The sequence below is a fragment of the Piliocolobus tephrosceles genome, chromosome 8, assembly GCF_002776525.5.
Source record: "Piliocolobus tephrosceles isolate RC106 chromosome 8, ASM277652v3, whole genome shotgun sequence".
Classification (NCBI taxonomy): Eukaryota; Metazoa; Chordata; class Mammalia; order Primates; family Cercopithecidae; genus Piliocolobus; species Piliocolobus tephrosceles.
The window spans coordinates 115915649-115934611 of NC_045441.1; the positions used below are offsets into that span (position 1 = coordinate 115915649).

At 36.8% G+C, this 18963-nt stretch overlaps 1 protein-coding gene across 10 annotated transcripts in view; it reads right to left on the reverse strand.

The window, feature by feature from the left end:
* GRM8 (glutamate metabotropic receptor 8) overlaps positions 1-18963 on the reverse strand; it is an 810901-nt gene that overhangs the window by 166859 nt on the left and 625079 nt on the right. For all 10 annotated transcript variants that reach the window (XR_004229111.1, XR_002733955.1, XM_031936131.1 and 7 more), the window contains one exon: positions 4649-4785. Coding sequence is in view for 8 of the 10 variants with exons in the window: in XM_031936131.1 (XP_031791991.1) it covers positions 4649-4785 (137 nt within the window). In the remaining 2 variants the exon portion in view is untranslated. The remainder of the gene's footprint in view (positions 1-4648; positions 4786-18963) is intronic.

The following is an 18963-nucleotide window of genomic DNA, read 5'->3' on the forward strand; positions in this document are numbered from 1 at the left end:
AGTTTGCTCAAGCTTTACTTTTTTCCAAAGCATTTGAATCATACAGCCTACTTTTTAAAATATCAAAACAAATACTTTGGGCTTATTGTGTAAACAGCCAAGTTATCATGGTGCATATACCTCTCTTTACAGCTACTCCCTATTCAGAACATCAGAATAATGACAGAAAGAAGACTGCAAATACAGCTTCAGTTTGATTTCATACTGAAATACCCAGTAAAGGTCCTCTTTGGTAGGCTGGTTGTACTAGCAAAACAAAACAAAAATTATTATTATCATATTCATTCAATACGTAACATGTGCCAGTCAATGTTCTAGGATTTTTGTACATACAATTTCCTTGATGATCTCAAGAACTCTATCAAGTAAGTAGATAAAGAACCTGAGTCTAAGTCACATGCCCAAGGCTACACAGCTCCTGAATGAAAGGTCAGAATTCAAATATCTTCTTTTTGACTTTGAGATCTTGTTCTTGACCACCATATGTGTTTACTATTCATAATAGTATCTATTACCCCACTTAGATGACAAAACTGAGGCTCAAAGCTCAGTACCCTGTCAGAAGTTTTTCTTCTATGGCGTCATCCACTGAAAATTAAATCAGGTTCGAAATTATTAAGTCAGGTTCTCCTTCAAATCATCCTTCCAAATTACACTCTGTCACTAATCATTGTGATTGGGACACCTTGTAAAGTCACTATTCTTTGTTTTTATCATTTATATTCAACTTATTTCCTTGATTATAAAAAGAATAATATGCTGAAACCAATAAAAACATATGTTTCATTCCTACAGTAATCAAGAAAAAGTGGATCTGGTTGGAAAAAGTATTTTAAAAAAAAATGCCCTGAGTTATTTTTGGCCCATACAGTATCCCCAAGACATGTTCTCCCTGTGGACACAGGGCAGCATATGGCTGTTCTTTTCACAGTTCAGGCTCTTCTGTTTACTCTGAACCTCTAGGTTACAATATGTTTTGTAATCACTAATAAGGACCACCTGCCTCTTGAGAGTTTCTGCCTAACAAAATAGAGAGACTCGTTCGTTATAATTCACTCTCAGGTAGACAATACACCCCTCATGTGTGGGCCGAGATTACTGAGTAGAAAACTTAAATTATGCTGATTGTAATTGCTAAATTAAGAACATATGTCAGTTTCATAAAAAGAAAAAAGAAACAGTAATGTTTGGAACAATAAAGACAATGCTTTGGAGGAAATGAAATACCTAATATACTTTCCAGGAAAAAGAAAAAGAATAATCTACTTATTTCAAAAATTCTTTCAATCCACTAAGAGATATTCAAGGCAAATTTACTGTATTCAAATATGTCTAACCATATACCCTCTTTCTACAAATTTATACTATGGTTGAATTCAGCCAGAAAAACTGGCTCTTTGAAAACAAGCAGAGTTCAATCCAATAACTGACTGATAAATGCTTACCATTGAGAATGTGAAAGCTATCATAAAGCTGGTTTAATGGAACAAGAAGAGATGGAGTATGTGGAGAAGAGTAAATCCTCCTGTCAGTATCCTCCTTTGGCCACAGTGACAATTCCCACCAGAGGTTGGGCCAGATTAGGAACCTCTCTCTAGGCTGCCATTGCAAACCCATATATATACCTTCATCAGTGCACCTGCTTCATTGCGCTAGAATGGCTGGTCCGAGTGTTTGTCTCTCCTTCTAATTTGTGAGTGCCCTGAGAGCAGGGTTCACCTATTCACTCTAGTCTCAACACCTGTTAACAGAGTATGAGCACAGACTGAATTTACCAAATCCATTCAAAACATAACTGCCTAGGGGATGATACCTACCCACATGGTACCACAGGAAAATAAATTTATCTTAAAAAACGTTTACTTTTTGAGTGCAGAGAGATTTTCCAAGTATTAAGGCCAATGTCAAAGACAGGCAGAAAGGACTGGCTGGGGGGACAAACAGTCAGCATTTTGAATGCAAAGGTTGTCTCTGAACTTTCTCACACAAACTCAAGTTCCTCGTCTAATGGGACCTTCACTTTACCCAGTACACTCATTATCTATCATGTCTCTCACCGACCATGTGGAATATCAAGATATTGGACTAATCATAAGCAACATTTATAGACTTATGATGTGCCAAACACGGGGCAAAGTTATTTATTGTATTATTTCATTTAATGCTTATTACAACCATATAAGGTGGGTGCTACTGTTTTCATTTCAGACATGATAAAACTGAGGCAAATGATTTGTTTAGTACTTTGCCACAGATCTAAGCAGAACATTAACAAGTCAGTAGCTTGCCAAGCACTCTAATACTCCACCTTCAAGCAGGTTACTAATGCAACTCCTAAGGATAAAAGTCATTTGATTTGTCCTGATAATCCTCAGAATTCAATTCTTAATTTATAACCTCTCCCCACAGTGCAATTTATTATTTTTTCTTCTAAGAGCTGCATTTTCCATTTCAGTAAAACCAGCAATGCTATCTAGTTACAAATGATCATAATCATGCATGAGAAATAATTCTCACAAATTGTTTTGATACATTTTATGAACAATAACACAGTCATAAACATAAAACTTTCATGCACTGTTAAATGTACATAAAAGAGCAGCTTGAGATTCAATAGGAAGTTTTATAACTACATTATGTGTAGATGGTGAGATAGGTATATATGTGTACTTGTGTGTAAAATTATGTCATGTAATGGTATTGTATGTTAGTGCATATATTTCTGAAACATTTGATTTTGCTGTGTAAATCCCTAATCACCAGAATATATTAATGATAGGGAGTTTGACATTAATAAAAGTCAGACAAAAGTAGCTTTCCTATCTTAGACCTTGTCAAATCATTTCTGTCTTATTTCATTTCCCATAGGTCCTCTTTCAAAATGGCTTTTGTCAAAAAGCTATTGATTATCAATAACCTGTGGCATTATCAAAGTTATGTTTCAGTAAATGTCAATTTGGATTGCAGAACAGTGGATAAGATTTCATGAAGCACCTACAAGTAGTAAAGTATTGATATGTGGCCTTACGTATCACTACAATAGTTAGAAACATAAGCGGTCTGTGCATTATTAAATGCATAGCTGTAATAATTATCAGGAAGAAAATAAATCATAATCTCTCTGGTTCTGTAATTTCTCATCATCTACTTTTCTGAGAACTTGGGTGACTGGTGCTGCATAGACATATCACTTTGGGGGACATATTTGGAAATAGAAAAAAATTGATTAAAAATATCAAATTGATGTCTTCTGATTAGGTTCAAACATGAGAAAGCATGTGTACACTCTCACAGTATTATGGTAGCTCTGAGAATCAAGAAGAGGAGATGTTTTTGTTAGAGGAAAGAGTGAATTACACAAAAAAAATAGAACAGAAGAATATTTTCCTAGTTTATTTGAAGCATTTTAAAAACATTCTACTGTCTACTGTTCTTGTAGTTATTTCTTGGCCACCAAATTTCTGTGAATAGTCCTATATTTCTGTGGAAGAGATGCTGGATGAATGAACTCCAAACCTTGGCTGAGACTACAGAACCTGCTCCACCCTTCTCTATACCTAAAAAAGCCAGTGTGCACTAACATGTGGCAAAGGGCTGTTGAAATGTCAAATAATCTTTACAGTAAGTAGATGCTACTCTCCCTGGCCTCCCCACCCCAGCATCCACAGCCCTGTGCACTGATTTCCTGGACCTCCCTTATCCATCAAGTTCAGAATTGGTTTCCTGTTCCAGAGCCCCTTAGGATTGAAGAGTGATGGTACCTAGTAGCTCTCCCCAAATCCCCCAAAGACCTCTGCCTTAAGAGAGTTCCTCTGAGGAAGTGCCCACCAGTCTTGCACACCTGATGAAGCTCCTCCTCCCTACAGCCATCCCCACGTGCTAACCCCACTGGGTCCCTATCAGATTCCAGTAGAAAGAAACAGAACCCTGGGTGATGGTGTGGCACCTTCCAGGCAAATGCCCAGGTGCTTTTGGGCACCAAATCCAGGTCTTGGGAACCTGCTTCCAGCTGGGCTCTTCAAGTCGCCCTCACATGGCCACTTGTGGAAACTGAGAATTAACGGACCTTGACCTGAAGAGTGCCGGAGGTAGACAAAAACAGCAGGTAGCTCTAAAGGCTGTTAAATAATCTGAACATTACCCTTGGATACATCAACCTTCCCTGGTGTTGCAACTGAAAGAGGCAATATAAATGCATAGTATGATTCACTTCCATCAACCTGATACAGCCAGAACGTCTCACCTTGTAATGTGGCAAAGGTGATGTGCCCTTTTTTTAAGCCCAAATTTATAAATGAGGGCATATTCAGTCAATTCCACCCCACCTCCAAGACACAGACATACAAAGATTGTACAAAGATTACAACAAATTTCTCTTTCATAAAAAGGCAAAATTCCTCTAAGTGTATAGTCAATTACAGAAAAAAAAATCAGATCATTCATTAAATTCTTACAGGTATCAGAAGATTTCTCTAAAGAGGCTCAAGAATGTCCATAACATTTCAAAATTGAAGAGAGAATCAAGTCATACATTTTCTAAAAGTTTATTTATGGGGAAAATCTATTCTGGCAAAAGTTATATACTTAAAAATAAAGCATCCCTCCTGGAGAGTTATACACATTAATAGATGTTTATAATGATACTTGCTTTTAGATGAAGCTGATTGGTCCAGTGGCCGATGACTTTGTACTCTGTGCTTTTGTTGGTTATTTGATACTGGAAGATATCATAACGTCCAGGAGCATCTCCGTTTTCATTAAAAGTGACAGGAGTGCCAGCACTGCCTATAAAGATTTAGAAAACAATGTTAATAAAGTTTTAGTAAGATAGCCCACTGGGCTTATTTTTCTTTTAGAAGGAATGGTAGATAAAAATATATTGTGTGCAGTAAGTGATACAAAGATTGCAATCCATACAAGGTCATTCTTGATAGCATAATATCTTTTACATGAAAAGAAGCCTAGACGTAGATACATGAGTAAGATGTGCTTTATTGTACACATTAGAAAGTAAATGATGAGTATCCAAGTTAAGCAATGCACATAACAGCTAAATAAATAAAAGTTGATAGGCTGAATATTCAATACTGGCTACATAGTATGAGAGTTAATAGAGAAAAATGTAAATGTTTTGAAGCATGACAGCTATTGTACAATTCAAACTACTAACAGCAATTCAAATTATAGCAGGAGAATGTTCTGGCCAGAATCCTGACTTTTGCTTTTTCTCAACTTTCTAAAGCAGTTGCCTTTTCAGTTCCTGTGCCTCTGCTACTTCTGCCCCAGAGTATATCAATGGGGTCTACTGTTGGGAACCTCTCAATGGGTGAGGCAGTGATCTATGGGAAGTCTCAACTCTGCTCAGATCATAAATGTTCTCCCCCTTCACAGTGACAGGTCTAAGAGTGGCAGAGCAGCAGGATGCAAGAACTGTAGTCTTTTCTAAACTCCATTCCTTTCGGAGGTTTTCATCTTTTCTCTTAATAGTTTCTGCTCACTTTTACTTTCCCTCTTACTAACTTTAATGTAATTACAGGGGAAGAGTAGAAATGGATCACCACCCCAATGTGTTCTTGTTCCATCTAGCTTCACTATCCATATAGATTTTCCTTTTCTCTAACAGCTTTTAGGCTTCTGTACATTTTTTTTTTATTCTTTCCTATCTTGAAAAATTCACATGACACCAATCCCTTTTCTTGGTGGCTGTCTTCTCTCTGCAGGCCTCTTCTCTGACTCTCTTCTCACAGGATATTGGATTTAATTTCTATAATGTGCTAGAGAGTTTCCCCTTCTTGTTATCTCTGTCTCATACTATATTCTCCAAAAGTATACATTACTAATAGTTATATATGTCAACTGTACATATTCCCATCTTATAATGAGTTTCTTATTCTATCTGTAGAGTTGTTTACCTAATTACCAGCCATCACAAAATTCCAAAATATTTAACTTATCAAACAAATTGATGACTTTATCAAAAAAGACAATAAGCTGTAAATAAATTTAATCAGAGTCACATAGCAACAATGTGAATACTTTTTCAGTATTTAATGGACATATGTCTAATATTCTCTTTTCTTGATTCTTCCTAAAAAATCGTGGTGTGAGTTCTCTGATGAAACTACAGATATCTGGTATCATCAGGAACTGCTGAGGCTGCAAGAGATGGCACCACATGGGAGAAAGACCACTGCTCTCAGAACTGGAAGTTCCATGTCCAGGCTCACTCCACTCCCCATTGATTTCCACAACTTGTGTATGTCCCTTTTCCTTCACTTACCACAGGGACTTAACAATAAATATGGATAAATGTTGAGGTCCTAAAAGAGCTGTATACATGTAAATTATTATTACTATTACTAATTCACATGGGAAATGACTTTATATATAAATCAATAGATGTACATTACTCAGGGAATAAAATAAGAGCTCTCCAATCAAGCAGTGCTATCTTAGCTACTCCTTGTATATTCACGTGGAACCTATTTGCCAAACCTGACCAAAGCCTTCCTCAGCTCCTAGTGACCTCGAGCAGGTTAACCTCTTAAATCCTCAGTTCCTTCATCTGTAAAATGGGAGTAATAATGATACTTTTCTCAAAGAGTTGTTGTGAGAATTAAATAATCAACATTTGTCAAGTGCTTAGAACAGTGTATGGGGATAATTAAATTATTCACTCCACATTTATTTTCAGTACACACCAATACATAGTAATAGAAAGGATGTTGAAAGTTCTCTAAGTGATGGTTAGACAAAAGATTATTGAAATTCAAATGAGGAAGATATTTCTGACTGGAAAAACACATATGTTAAGAATTTCATATTAACACGATCAATTCCTGACATTTATATATCACTTTGAAATATTTTAATTGCATATTCTCTTCTCAATAAAGGGATACTTAATTCTCTCTACTTAAAATATCCCAAGTTGTCACCTCCTTGACTGAGGGACTCCTTATATTCCACAACAGCAGTTCCCAATCTTTTTTACAATAACAGTACCTAAGATGAAATAATGTCACTTGTATAACACATTACCATGAGTATACCCTGAGTTATACATAATTCCTAATGTGCTAGCTGTTTCTATACCCAAGTCAAGAAAGCCTCTCAAGAGAGCTCATTGGAGAGCTACATTGTTACAAAATATAATAATTTCCAACTTAGATACTTTGAATATCATTATTAAGATAAGTTACACTATATTTGACAGTGTATTAAGGAGCAATATTCTAAAGCAGTTATGAGTGTGGGTTCTGGAGACAGATCATTGGGTTCAAACGCCACTCTGTCACTTATTGATGTAGTATCTTGAGTGCATTTCTTAATTTCCCTATATCTCACATTTCTCAGTTATACAGTGGACTAACAGCAATTCCTACCTCAGAGGGATATGTAAGGATTAAATGAATCAATATATATAAAACATTTAGTACATCATATTACGTATTAACTATAATTTCTTCTGTTGTTTTATGGAAATGTTGTGTTTGAGAGCCACTGTCTATGTGAGAACATATAAACTCAGTGAGCATGTAAGTTTTCATGATGTCACTCTCATTAATCTCTGTTCTCTTTCAACACAATGCCACCTATACCTAAAATGCAGGTCCCTAATTCATCATGCTCTGTCTCACCGTTCTGTCTTTGCTCATGCTATTTTCTCTAATTTCCTATTCTCTTTCCTCCTTACCCCTCTCTATATAATTCCTTCAAGATATGGTTCAAGGTCCATGCACTTATAGAAGCTTCATCTTACTCCAACCCTGGGGAAGGTGCCCAACCACCTCTTTATGTCCTAACATGCAATATCAAAGCCTTCGCAACACTCCATGGACTTTTACTATCCATCCCGTACCTGACCAAACATTTATTCCACAGATACTTTTTTAGAGCCCACTATGTGTTCAACATTGGGTGGACTCTCTGCAATCCTCACAAAGCTATGGTCTTCTTAGGAAAGGCAAAAGTATCTATTATCATTGTAAGCACTGCAGCAAACACAGTGCTCAGTCCTGAGCGAGTAATCAATAGATTATAGGAAAGCATGAAAGAGGCATCCACTAATGATCCCAAGCAAATCCATGCTTCCCTCTTCGTGACATTATGAACTTCATGTATATTTCCTCCCATCTTTTGTACTCACAAATGGAGAGAACAAATAAATCCTCTCACCTTGCTATTAACGTGACATTAGGGAAACCACAGGGAAACTCTGACATATCTTTGAATGGGCTCTGCGTTAATTACCGGTAGCTGAAGTGGTTTTTATTACTGATCACCTTTGCATCTTGTTTTCCTAATGCGATTTCTAGTCTCAAACTAGGCTTGCAGTTGAATTACTTCAACCCTCTTTCAGGAAGAATTGATTCCATTACATATTGACTCATTTCAAATGACTGCCATGGAACTCTGGTCGATGTAGAAAGAGCATCGTTGAGTAGCCATAAGGAAGTAACTCATTAGCTGTTTAATAATTCCTACAAGTTTGCCATCTTTTAAAAATACCATTGTTTGTACTGAAACTGGCCACTCCGAGAAATAGAATTAAGTGTCAAATATTTTTTTGTCCACAAAAATATTTCAAATGACAGATGTTTGTTAATATAGTCATCAATTTATCAAGGTTTAATAACAACACAGGTAAGAAATATAGCTTACATATATTTGATTAAGCAATATTCACACATATTTTATATGATAAATTATGCTCATATTTTCCTGTTTTGTTTCTCTCCGTCCTATACTTTAGGTATTTCATAAATTTTGAAGTGTATTCATTTTGTTTTTGAGGAGGGTGGAGGACAGGGTCTCCCTCTGTCACTCAGGCTGGAGCGCAGTGGTGTCACCTTGGTTCACTGCAACAACTTCCTCCTAGGATCAAGGGATCCCCCTACCTCACTCTCCTGAGTAGCTGGGACCACAGGCGTGTGCCATCATGCCCAGCTAATTTTTGTAATTTTTGGTAGACATAGGGTTTTGCCATGCTGCCCAGGCTGGTCTCGAAGTCCTGGGGTCAAACAATCCTCCCACCTTGGCCTCCCAAAATGCTGGGATTACAGGTATGAGTAAACGTGCCCAGCCAAAAGTGGATTAATTTTTAAAAATAGTTTTCAGGCTGGGTGCAGTGGCTCATACTTGTAATCCCAGCACTTTGGGAGGCTGAGGTAGGAGGATCTCTTCAGGCCAGGAGCTCAAGACCAGCCTGGATGACACAGTGAGACCTCCATCTCTACCACAAAAAGAAATAAGCCAGGCATGGTGGCATGCGCCTGTACTCCTTATTACTCAGGAGGCTGGGGTGGAAAGATCGCTTGAGACCAGGAGTTTGAGGTTACCGTAAACTAGGATTGCGCCACTGCTCTCCAACTCCAGGTGACAGAGCAAGATCTGTCTTCAAACAAACAAACAAACTTTTCCATCCACGTTTGCTAGTGAGGAAATGGAAACAAGCAACATGGAATTGTGAGGTAATGTCTACTCATCAGGTGCTACTCTTAGAGGTCCTACATCTCCTTGAATATTTTCTGTTCAGTAAGAAATGTGTCAAAAAATATTTTTATTCGTAGGCATCTCAAACACTCCAACATGGTTTTGTAGGGAAAATAATACATTCAACAAAGATTTTTTTTTTTTTTTTTTGAAAATGTTGGCTCTTTTGAATATTGTGCAGGGGAAGAATATGGGCTTGGGATACAAGGACTAGAGTCTGCTTTCTGACTCTACCAATTACCTGTGTGATCTGAGTAAGTTACCCTCCTTAAAAGCCTGTTTTCTCATCTGCCAAGCAGGCATAATAACCCCAACCTCCCTAAACTGTTACAAGCATTGCACAAGATGACAGTGTATATGACTGGTATACAACAGATGTGCAATGAACGCAAACACTCATCATCTTCCATTCCTTTGGCTGCACTTACGCCCCTTTGGTATACATTTTCTTGTTTACACCATGCAAAACATAATGTAAAAATAACGCATTCACCTGTTTTTTTTTTTTTTTTTTTCTTTTCTTTTTTGAGACGGAGTCTCGCTCTGTTGCCCAGGCTGGAGTACAGTGGCACGATCTCGGCTCACTGCAACCTCCACCTTCCATGTTCATGCCATTCTCCTGCCTCAGCCTCCTGAGTAGCTGGGACTACAGGCACCCGCCACCACGCCTGGCTAATTTCTTGTATTTTTAGTAGAGATGGGGTTTCACCATGTTAGCAAGGCTGGTCTCAATCTCCTGACCTCATGATCTGCCCACCTCGGCCTCCCAAAGTGCTGGGATTACAGGTGTGAGCCACCACGCCCGGCCTGCATTCACCTTTATGTGCAAAAATTATAAATCTCTTTATAAGTGCAATCCTCTCAGTTCTTTTATTGTCAAGTTTATTATTTTTCTGCTCCCCTCCTGCCACCAAAACTTTATTATCCTGCTCATCACTGCCTAAACTATTGGAAAAGCGGGAAAAAAAATAAGAAAACTAGAAATGAAATCAGTTAATTTAGTAATTTTTAGCACCCTTAAATGAAGAATAAATATGTGAGATTTGTCATTGACCAAAATGCCATAGGAAGTAGCAATTTTCAACAGTGTCTCAATTATTCATGCTCCCTTTCCTTATCCAATTTACTTTACTAAGTATTTATTACACTTAAATGGATTCACATATTTGAATTAAAATCATGTTATAGCTTTATTATTTAGGAATTAGATTACTCTTATATGTATCAATTACTCACCCTTATATGTATCAATTACTCACTCCAATTCTCTGAAGCCTTTAGCATGTGACTTACTGTATTCTTTTCCAACCATGTTTCTGTTGTCTTTTTGGTGGTAGGATCATTTACTCATCACTCAACAACATGGCTGCATAGTTAGACTTACTTATTTCCAATTACCTTTTTTGCGTGTTTGTTTATTTTGAGATGAAGTCTTGTCTCTGTCCTCCAGGCTGGAGTGCAGTGGCTCCATCTCGGCTCACTGCAACCTCCGCCTCCTGGGTTCAAGTGATTCTCCTGTCTCAGCTTCCTGAGTAGCTGGGATTACAGGCATGTGCCACCATGCCTGGCCAATTTTTGTAGTTTTAGTAGAGACAGGGTTTCACCATGTTGGCCAGGCTGGTCTTGAACTCCTGACCTCAGGTGATCCACCCACCTCGGCCTCCCAAAGTGCTGGGATTACAGGCATGAGACATCAAGCTGACCCCAATTACCAGTTTTTTTTAAAAAATTCATTCATGCCTCTTGACACATACTGTCATAGTCACTCTCTGGAACTTGTCTTGTCTAGTAACTATATCATCTCCAAAATTTTCCTCTTTGGACACCACCTTCCAGCCTTACTGCAACAATTCTATGATTTCCTCCATTTACCAATTCATTAATTACCCCGTTTTGTCACTCTGCTTCGCTCCCATGATAGTGACTCTTCTCTCCTATTCCTAGACATGTTCTATGATCTTCCTAGGGAATATCCTCCATTCTCCTGTGCTTCTCTCTGTTCAGTGAATCGCTCTATCAAAATCACAATAATGATTAAATTCAATTGTGCATCTTCTTTGCCTGCATCCAAGCAGTTGAACATTGTTTGACAAAATGATAAAATTTTATTGTCTGACAAAACCAGGACTAGGCTGAGGCAAATGAGATACCCAGGGCATGACTCCAAGAGGGAGTCTGTCTCCCTGAATTTTGCATACTAGGTGCCTCGCTTGCTTTACCTTGTCCCTGCTGTCTGGTCTTACTTTAAATTCATACCCTCAGATTTCACATGGACAATCAGCATTGCTCTGCAATCCTATCACACTTTCCCATTTGGTCCAATTCTCCCTCCCTTCTAGGTAATATTTGATTGTTTCATGACTTATTCTCACCCCTCATGTATCCAACACCCTCCTTTCCCCATCACTTTGGCTTGCTTCATGCATTCCCACTGACAAAAGGCAGCAATACAAAAACGTCCTCATCATTCCACCACAAACTCTACTGCCTACCTGCATCCACACACATATTCTCCCATCCCTCCTGATGCAACACATGTCCCAGGTCCAAACAAAGGCACGTCCTCCCCTGGTGCTGGGGTCCCATCACTCTCACCTTCCATGCGCTTTCTGTTCACAGTTTTCTTTTCTTTCTTTTACATCCACAAATTTAGACTTTTGGCAGAAGCATCCCCATCAATTTACAAATCAGTTCTAATAGCTCTCATCTTAAGAAGAAAGCAACCAAAATGCATTACTCTATCCCCACAGACTCATTCAGCTACTGCCTCATTTTTCACTCTCCTTCATGGTAAAATCGTGTTCATTCTCTCCACTTTCTTATTTCTTTTTTACTCTTTGACACATTTTAAGTTGAAATTTAACCTCATTCCTCCACTGTTGAGTCTCAAGTTTATATGTCTAGCCCTGAATGTCTTTTCCAATTATCTGTATCTCTACATTATTGTTTGATAATTATCTCAGACATAATGCTTGATCCTTACATGTTACAAACATGTTCTTCAGACAGTCGTCCCCGCTTAGTAAGCAGCTGATTACTGTCCATCCATTCAATCAATTCAAAACCTACTTTAATACCCACATCTATAGCAACACACAGGACTAAATCTTAATGTAAACTAAGGACTTCAGTTAATAATGATGTATCATATTGATCTATTAGCTTTCATACATGTACCACATTCATACAAGATCTTGACAGTTGGGGAAACTGTGTGTGTGGAGGGGTGTAATATAGAAATTGTACTCTACATTCAGTTTTTCTGTAAATGTAAATTATTTTCTTAAAAAGCCCAAATTTTTTAATGGTGATGCTAATTTTAATATACTTTATGTAAACTAACATATGAAAAATATAATGTCAAAATATAATCAATATAAAAATATTGAGGTATTTTATACACTTTTTTCCTAAGTCTTCAAAATCTTATGTATACTTTATACTACAGCTTATCACAATTCAGATTAGCCCTGTTTCAAGTGCTCAACACCCACATGGTTAGTGCTGACCATATTAAAACAATACAGGTCTAAAAGGCAGATCATCTGAGCAGCCACTGCTCGCTCGCTCCAACACTCCCTTCACTGGGGATGAAGGCCCACTGCTGAGCCTTTCTCATCTGGCCTCCTCTTCAACTGGACTGAACTCCCCCTTCACTCATTTCTTTCCTAAATGTATGTGGACCAACCAAAGACTGACGTGTGACTCAGTGGACGCCAGATCTGGAGACCAGATCCTAAAATAAAATCTAAACTGCTCCAGAGGTAAAAACAAACAAGATCCACATCTAGGCCAGGCATGCTGGCACACACTTATAATCCCAGCTACTTAAGAGGCTGAGTTGGGAGGATGGCTTGAGCCCGGGAAGTGGAGGCTGCAGTGAGCTGTGATAGCACCACTGCACTCCAGCCTGGGTGACACAGAGAGAACCTGTTCCCACCCATTGCTCAGAAAAGCTTACATCTAATGCATAGACAGGTTCTATCTTCAGGACATTTCTAGAATTTGCCCATTCTTTTTACCCCCTCTTCCATTAACCTTGTCTTTGCTACTATAACCTCTCCCTGAACTCTTAGCATGTATCCTGCATTCACACTGAACAACAATCCACTCTCTACCCTGCAGTCAGAATGACAGTGAAACACAAATTAAATACTATCACTCTTCTTGATATCCTTCAATGGCTTCCCATTTCACTTGGAATAAAACACAAAGGCTTGTCATGGCCTTTAAGTCTCTTATTTATCTGATCTTGCTCATTTTCTATACTCCTTCCCACCTGGTCTTCTTTCTGTTTGCAAGCACATGAAGGTTGCTCTCTCAGGGATTTTCTGTTTTCTGTTTTCTCTTTCCAGTGTTCTTCCCGACTTGGTCTTCTGATTGCTTCTTTCACCACTCATATCCCACCCCAAATATCAAGAGAGGCTTACCAGATCACCATATCTAACTTAGCCTGATTCCTATCCCTGTCATTCACTATTACACACATTATTGCCTTCATAGTACTTTTAAATATCTAAAAATGTATGATTTATTTAACTGATCAATATAAATCATTGGATGATATGCTTGTGATTGTTGAAAATATTTTTATCACATTCTCCATCATATATATAGTTCAGACTATTGGATGAGTATCCAAATACATATTATCTTTTTCCTGGGCACATAGCTAGGCTACCCCTTTCCAGTCTTCCTTGCATTTAGGCATGGCCAAATTATTAGTTCCAGACAATCAAATGTGAGCACATGTGATATGGACTACTTAGAAGTGCATTAAAACCCCCTAAGTGGTCTTCTATGGTCTTTTCTCTTCCTGGCAGGCTAGAATGAAAATGTCATGCTGGACACTTTGAGCATCTACATGTTAAAAATGACAGAACTTACATTAGGCTGGATTCCAGTGTGAGTGAATGAAGATCCATGCTACTAACCTGTTAATCTACCATCCCTTTAGCATAATTGTGTGAGTATAAAACAAACTTCTATTCTGTTTAAGTCATTACAGGTTGTCAGTCTATTTCTTCCAGCACACACCCATAACATTCAAGTAACTAGTGAGTTCTCAATGAACAGTTATTAAATGAATAATTGAAATCATATTAAATCTGGAAATAAATGTTTAACTTCACGTCACATTATAAAGCTTCAAGAATAATGTAGAGTGAGTATCAGACACTGGCATGGATTAACAACTTGTTTCAGATTCTCCTTAAGAGTTAATATTCATCACTTCAATGTGGATATATATAATATAACATGGACTTGAGAAAGTGTAATCATTCTTCATAATTGCACTGGATAAGTATCCATGTTTATTTACCTTGGCTAAAATACACAATTGGTTTCCATCAAAAACAAATATAGAAGTATTAAAAATGTCTGCCCAATTTCAGGTTGAAAGTGGTAGGAAAAAAAAGACAGGACAAGAAATGTAGTTGAATGGCATTTCTAATTCTCTGAACCAACTCTTCTTCTTGATCTATCAAAAAACTGAGCTAACAATAGTAATTTCTCCTCTGGAAATGTCTTTATGATCCTTGGATTAAAGGTGCTTTAAGATTGCAAAGTGTCATTGTCATTAATGAATAGCACGATTTCAGAAATAGAAATAGAACCTATAATTGCATTTATAGTACTCAAATAAGCTTATTAAACTTTTAAACTAGGAAAAGATCCATTATTCCATGACATACACCTCAGGGAAGCAGATGAATTGGGAGGTTTAAATAAAATCTCTTGTAAGAAAAGTAACCAAAGACACTATTAAAATATCAAATGTTTGGCTAAAGGAAAGAAATAAAAAAGAACATATAACAATTAGGTAAGATTAGGTAATATATCTTAAGATGAATCTGAGAGCAAACCAAAATATGTTACAATACCCTAAATCTAATATATTTTCATTCTGTAACAGAAATCCTCTCTTCATCTTATGTACTTGAAGCCCTTTATTATTTCTTCTGGGGGACCATAACTACTTTACATATAAATATATATATATATATGACTTCCATTATACAAACGACCGTGCTTTATTAATTATTATATCTCTGATAGTGATGATTACAAACATGAGAAAAGTGTGTATGTGTGTGTACATATAGTCCAAAGTTTTCAAATTTGCTGTACTAGGAAAAGGTCTTTCATCAACTAGCCCACAGTGTTGGTGGAAAAAGAAAGATTCTCTTTCTATCTGGGTTTACAAGAGTCACATTTATCAGTCTTTATAGTGAACGCTCTCACGGCTTGTATAAGAATCTCTTTTTCTACTCCAAAGTCTAAAAGTTATTAGTTTACATGTTTTACTAAGAGGTTTTAAATTTTGCTGTTGACATTTTCATTTAATATACCTGTAGTTGACATCTCTACCATAGTAGGTATGGGATATGAAGTAGAAATACAATTTCACTATTTTTCTGTATGGATAGACATTTTTCAGTTCTTTTTGTTGAATAATCCCCTCTTTCCTACTGGCTGGAGCAATGCTTCTGTTTTATATCTAAGATCTGTAAATGGATCTTGTTCTGGCCTATCCTATTGCATTCACCCATTTATCCATCCTTGACCCAATACCAATGGTCAATATAAATTACTAAAGTTTTATAATAAGACAAAGCAGTATGACAAATTCCCCATTTTTCTTGCTTAGAAGTGTTCTATCTTTTCTTTGCTTTATACTTTTCCATACAAAATGTAGAACAATCTGGCTGGCATGGTGGTTCATGCCTGTAATCCCAGCATTTTGGGAGGCTAAGGCAGGAGGATTGTTTGACCCCAGGAGTTTGAAACCAGCCTGGGCAACAAAGCGAGACCCTGTCTCTATTAAAATATTTTTAAAATGTAGAACTGTCTTAATAATTTCCATGAACAGCATGATATGGATTATCATTGGAGAATTTATAAAATCTGTAAATCAATTGGGAAAGATTTAATATCTTTATATTATCTTCCTATCCATGTGTATTGCTTGCTTCCATTATTTAGACCTTCTTTTATAAGTCTTAAAATGGTTTTATAATTTTCTTTCCATAGCACCCAACCATTTTTGTATATTTATTCCTAGATAATATTATCTGATATTATTGTTAATGTTTCTTAAACGACATTATATATTACTTTGCTGCTAGTATACAGAATGCAGCTAACTTTTTCTGTATCAGTCTTATAACGAGCTCAGTGGCTCTTAACTAGAGGTGATTTTGTCCCTCAGAGGATATTTGGCACAATGTCTGGAGATATTTTTGATAATCACAACTGGGAAGGTGATGCTATTGGCAACTAGTGGAAGAAGCCAAAGATGCTACTAAACATCCCACAATGCACAGGACAGCGCCCTACAGCAACAAATTATCCAAAATGTCAATAGTTTCATGTTTGGGAAACCACTGCAAATTCTCTTATTATACCTCAAAATTGATCTCTAGATTTTTTTAATTTCTATGGAAAACATCAACTTATCTGCAAACACACATTTTTATTTCTCCCTTAACAATTCTTGTAGCCTAAATATTTTTTCCTCCTTTTCTTATTGTACTATCTAGGACCTTCACTACAATGCTAACATGAAGTGGCAATAGTGAACACTCTTACATTTTTTCTAATTTTAAAAGAATGCCTCCCATATTCCTCAGTTATTATCATATTTATTTAAGGCCTTTATGTGCCCTTCTCATCAGTTTAAGAAAGTCCCTCATATTCTAAATGAACTAATATTTTTATCATGAATATATTTTAAACGTTAGCAATCTTTTTTCCTTTAATCTGTTACCATAATGAATTATATTTCTATATTTCTAAATGTTACATTATGGAAACATGGAGTGAACACAACTTGATTTCAATAATTTGTATTTTTATTCACTATTGGTTTTGATCTGCTAATGTTTTGTTTAGAATGTTTACATTAATACTTATGAGTGAGAAGGATCTGTAATTTTTGTTTCTTATAATGTTCTTCTCATTTGGGTATCAGGTTATACTGACCTCAAAGAATAAATGGGAAAATAGTCCCTCTTTTTCTTTTTTTTTTTTTTTTTTTCTTTTTTCAAGACAGAGTCTTGCTCTGTCACCCAGGCTGGAGTGCAGTGGCATGATCTCAGCTCACTCAACCTCCACCTCCCAGGTTCAAGTGATTCTCCTGCCTCAGCCTCCTGAGTAGCTAGGATTACAGGCACGTGCCACCATGCCTGGCTTATTTTTGTATTCTTAGTAGAGATGGGGTTTCACTGTGTTAGCCAGGGTGGTCTCGATCTCCTGACCTTGTGATCTGCCCGCCTCGGCCTCCCAAAGTGCTAAGATTACAGTCGTGAGCCACCGTGCCCGGCCTAGTCCCACTTTTCCTATTGCCTGCAAATGTTTGAGTAAACTTATAATAATATATTTCTTGAAAGTTTTGTATAACTCTACTGGAATTGCCCTAAATGCCCACAGGATAGTGAACAAATCAATCATGGTATAGTAAATTCACACAGTGGAATATTATACTGCAGTCAAAATGCATGAACTACAGAGATGGCCACAAATAAAAATAAATCTCAGCAATATATTAAATGAAACAAGTAAGTATACAAAATACATTTTATAAAGGTGCAACAATTATTTTAAAATTTTTCATTCGTTTTGAGAATATATCAGATGCAAGACAAATATATTTTAAAAGGCAAAGGAGTGCTGTTGGTTATTCAGGAGGAATGAGAATGGGTTGATGATTTAAATACATGCTTAAATACAGCTTTTTATCAAAATACTAGCTTTTGGGGACATAAGAGTGTTTTCACAGGTACATATTACATTTTTAAATAACTGACTAAATAAATAAATGAAAGTCACTTTGCGTGGATCAATGATAACTATATGTCATAAGCCAAACAGCCAATAAATAGAGGGGAAAAAAGCAGAAGAGGGAGGAGGAGGAAAAAAGAGAGGAAGGGATAATGAAAGAATGAGGGAGGGAAATGAAAGGTAGAAATAATAAATCAAATAATAAACGTTAAAAAAAATGGGGAAAATCCACATTAAAACTATGGAAGAGAAAGGGTATACTAAACAACAATTCTTTAACTTTTGTGTAACTCTTTGAATTAACTGAATGCTACTTAGCCTTGCTATTGTGCCCATGGGGAATATGAATCCTCCCTGGAGGTCAATGAACCCAGACAAACTAGGTCACATACAGAATTGCCTTTACCCAATTCTCTAAAGCAGCTTTTCTGCATATTTTTTAGATTGTATATTAGTCAACCTTCTGTCTGTTATTTCCAGTTTATAAACCATAACTGTGTGGAATTAGAATCACATTACATTTTTTAAGCCAAAATGCTTAATTCTTTTTTTTTTTTCACTTCGTACACTTTTTAAAGAGTAAAATCAGGCTGAAATTCACCTCTTCCCAGTTGACTCATTATTTCACTTCTTGCTAAGTTTTAAATTGTTCTTTTATCTTGGGTTATGCATGCCTTACTAATA